The 3809-nt window shown below is 53.5% G+C and overlaps 1 protein-coding gene across 4 annotated transcripts in view; it reads right to left on the bottom strand.

Moving 5' to 3' along the window:
• Nucleotides 1-3809, bottom strand: part of GRM4 (glutamate metabotropic receptor 4) — a 117568-nt gene that overhangs the window by 16161 nt on the left and 97598 nt on the right. For all 4 annotated transcript variants that reach the window (XM_007460848.1, XM_007460850.1, XM_007460847.1 and 1 more), the window contains 2 exons: nucleotides 883-1083; nucleotides 556-692 (listed from right to left, as the gene is read on the bottom strand). In XM_007460848.1, coding sequence (XP_007460910.1) covers nucleotides 556-692; nucleotides 883-1083 — 338 coding nt within the window. The remainder of the gene's footprint in view (nucleotides 1-555; nucleotides 693-882; nucleotides 1084-3809) is intronic.

Here is a 3809-nt window from a genome sequence, read left to right on the forward strand (position 1 = left end):
AAACCCAACAAAGCAAAAAAAAATAAAAAAAAAAATTAAAAAAAACCCCCCTCCCCGGGCCCAAAAACCAAAAAAAAAAAAAAAAAAAGTGTCTCTTAGGAGAGTTCATTCTTAGAGAACAGCAGGCTGTGCTCTTTGCCTTAAGACGTCGTCCTCCTCTGTCCAGACGCAGCCCTCCCCTTCCTCACCTCTCTCCCCCCCCGAACCCCCCCAAAACTTTGAGCCCCTGAACTCCAGCATGACTTCATCTATCCAGAGTTCTTGCCCTGCGAAGGGGCAGCAGGCAAGAAGACCCCAGGCCAAGGGAAAGGGCAGGGGCAGGAAGGGCAGCAGAAGCCCAGCCACCCTGTTCTTCTCTTTCAGGGTTGGGGGGCTCAGGGCCCTCTGAGGTCTAGGGTGGGACATGGAAGGAACCCCAACTTGGCCGCAGCAAACCCAGGGGGCAGGGCTAGTCGGCAGCTGCCTCCCCTTGGCCTCCCCTCCCTGGGTTGGGGTGGCCTCTCTCCGCCGCCTAGCCCCCCGGGACCCCTCGCTGCCCTCCCACCAGGTGCTTACTCTGAGGTGCAGGTGGTCAGTCCAGGAGCCAATGACCTTGTACTCGGCAGAGCCGTTGCGCAGCTGGTACTGGTAGATGTCATAGCGCCCAGGTGCGTCTCCGTTCTCATTGAAGGTCACAGGGTTCCCCGCGATGCCTGCGGGGGCCCGTGGGGGTCACACACTCAGCTTCTTTGCTGAGCCTTCACCCAGAGTCAGGAAGGATCTTGAGCCCAGGTCAGAGACACCTCTGTATGGAACCCCTTGGAAGCACCTGAAGAGACCCCCGCGCACTCCCACCCCATGAAGCCCCAGGACCCCTTCCCCAGGGTTGGGTGGCGCCCCCACCTGAGAAATTGACGCTGCGGATGTACTTGAGCAGCTGGGTGCCATCCACAGGGTCCATGCGCGGGCAGAGCCCCACGCGGCCCGGACACAGGTCACGGTGCATGGCGTGCAGCGCGTGGCCCATGGCGTACACGGCGTCAATCACAAACTGCACCTTCCCCTCCTGCTCGTACGCCGAGTCCTGCCCAATGCGCTCGCGGCCTGCAACGAAATATTCAGAGTGGGGGAGCCCATGAGGCCCACCATCCTCACAGGTGTATGGTGGGAACCACAGCATACCTAGGCGTGCCCTGGGGCCCAGAGAGCCCACCTGGGCACGCCTAGGTCTCCGGGCCCCTGGCCCAGTGCTCACTCCATCACGCCAGGAGATTGTCTTGTGGAGGGCCCGGGGGACGGTCCTGAAGGTCTGCTGCCCTCACTACTGTACTGCTGGACCCTGTGCCCTGAGGCCCCAGAACAGCCAGGGCAGGCTCCCTTGTCCCCATCACCCTTGGAGGGCAGTGAGCCTGCAGGTCTCCCTGTGGCCGTGGTGCTTGCCTGCCCTCCCCCAGCCTGGCTTGGACCAAACACGGGAGCAGCTGGGTCTCACACAGGCAGGAGCTGTGACTGTCGATGAGGGCAGTGGTGCCCTACAGCAGCTCACCCATGGGTAGCCCCAGCACAGGGTACGGGTGGGGAAACTGAGGCACAGAGAGGGTGAGAGACCTGCCACAGGTCCCTCAAGATTCAGGACACCAGATGCCCTCAATGACTTCCAGATGCCCAAGACACCAGAAGGCACCATCATCCCCATCCACTCCTCCCCCATGTCAGTGACATGCCCCCATTAGCTACGGTGAGTGAGCTTTGCAAAATGGGGAACCCACCCCAATCACCCCCTTCTCACTGCAAACAGCAGTGGCTCCCTAGGGCACTGTGACCTCCCATCCTCACCCCCTGGGCTCTGGCCACACCCAATCCCTCTGCTCTGGGCCCTGGGCAAACTCTTTGGCTGCCAGAGGTCTCGATGTCCTCTTGGTAAAAAGAGCATCATCCTGCCTCACAGAAGCGCCCTGAGGCTTAAATGAGATGAGATAACAGAAAACACGTGGCACAGAGTAGCTGACTAAGCACATTGTTATTATGTTTAAGTGGTCAGAATAGAGGGTTTCTAAGGTGGGCTACAGAGGTCCCGGGGCCAGAGCAGGCCAGGAAGGCTTTCTGGAGGAGGAGAAGCTCCTGGCCTGGGTCCTGGGTAATAATGATGATGAAGAATAAGGACTGCTAACTTCTTTTTTTTTTTTTTTTAACTTGTTCCTGTTTACTTTTTTTTTAATTTAAAATTTATTTTGGGCTGCATTGGGTCTTCGTGGCTACACATGGGCTTTCTCTAGTTGTGGCAAGCAGGGACTACTCTTCGTTGCGGTGCACAGGCTTCTCACTGTGGTGGCTTCGCTTGCTGCAGAGTACGGGCTCTAGGCACGTGGGCTTTGGTAGTTGCAGCACGTGGGCTCAGTAGTTGCAGCATGCGGGCTAGAGCGCGTGGGCTTCGACAGTTGCAGCGTGTGGGCTCAGCAGTTGTGGCGCATGGGCTCTAGGGTACACGGGCTTCAGTAGTTGTGGCATGCGGGCTCAGTAGTTGTGGCTCACAGGCTTAGTAGTTGTGGCACACGGGCTTAGTTGCTCTGCAGCATGTGGGATCTTCCCAGACCAGGGATCGAACACATGTCCCCTGCATTGGCAGGTGGATTCTTAACCACTGCACCACCAGAGAAGTCCCTATCCCACACTATGTCTTCTCATAATATTGTATTTATGGATATATAACACCCTTAGGGTTAAACACTGAATTAAAACAAAGAAACAAATCAAACACATCCCAATATGGGTTTTCACAAGAACCTGGTAGGCTTATTAAAATTAATTTAATGGAATCCCATAAATACTAGTTATTTAACAACAAATCAAGATGCTTGATGTATTCTTAAACCATTACTTAATGGGAAAAATAAGGGTAAAACAAATATAAGGTCCCAACTACTTAAACTTTGGGCTTCCCCAAAACAGATAAATGAGGAGCTTTATAAAAACTGAAAGGACTAACCATAAAAATTAAGATTATCAATCAACCTTCTATAGACATTTCTTGAATTATCTCAAAATTTTAAGGTGAATTTCCCCAGAAAATTCTTCCATAGTTATCTTGGCAATAAATACATAACCTTAGTAAAAAGTAAATATTTAGTAACTACTTCACATATTAAAAAAACTATATAATTCATATTTATGCCAAGAACACTACAATTTATAGAGCGGCATGTGGAATCTTCCCGGCCCGGGGCACGACCCCATGTCCCCTGCATCGGCAGGCGGACTCTCAGCCACTGCGCCACCAGGGAAGCCCCAAGGCAGGTGGATTCTTAGCCACTGAGCCACCAGGGAAGTCCCAAGGACTGCTAACTTCTATGGAGCATCCACTCTGTGTCGGGCACTCTTCTAAGCTCTTTATGTATATATTAAGTCATTGAATATTCAGAACAGTGCTATGAGGTGAGTAATTATCCCCATTATAGAGATGGAAAAACTGAGGCACAGGAAAGCTCACTGGCATTCCAGGACCACAAAAAGCTGGATTTGACCAGGTGCTCCAGCTCCCAGCCTGTGCACCACACTACACCTGAGAGATTGTAAGAGCCTGACTGCAGGGGGAGGGCAGGAAAGTGGGGGGGCGGGATGGGGCAGGGGCTCTGAGGTGAGGACACAGGGGCCGGAGGATGGCAGAGGAGAGGAAGGGAGAGTGCTAGGGAACCCCAGCTTCCCCTCCCACAGCCCCTGCATACAGCATGGGCTGCAGCCTCCTCCCTCAAGGCCAGGACAATGAAATTTACACACACACACACACATACACACACACACACACACACACACACACACACACACACACACAC

Source organism: Lipotes vexillifer, unplaced genomic scaffold (assembly GCF_000442215.2).
Source record: "Lipotes vexillifer unplaced genomic scaffold, Lipotes_vexillifer_v1.1 scaffold921, whole genome shotgun sequence".
Lineage (NCBI taxonomy): Eukaryota > Metazoa > Chordata > Mammalia > Artiodactyla > Lipotidae > Lipotes > Lipotes vexillifer.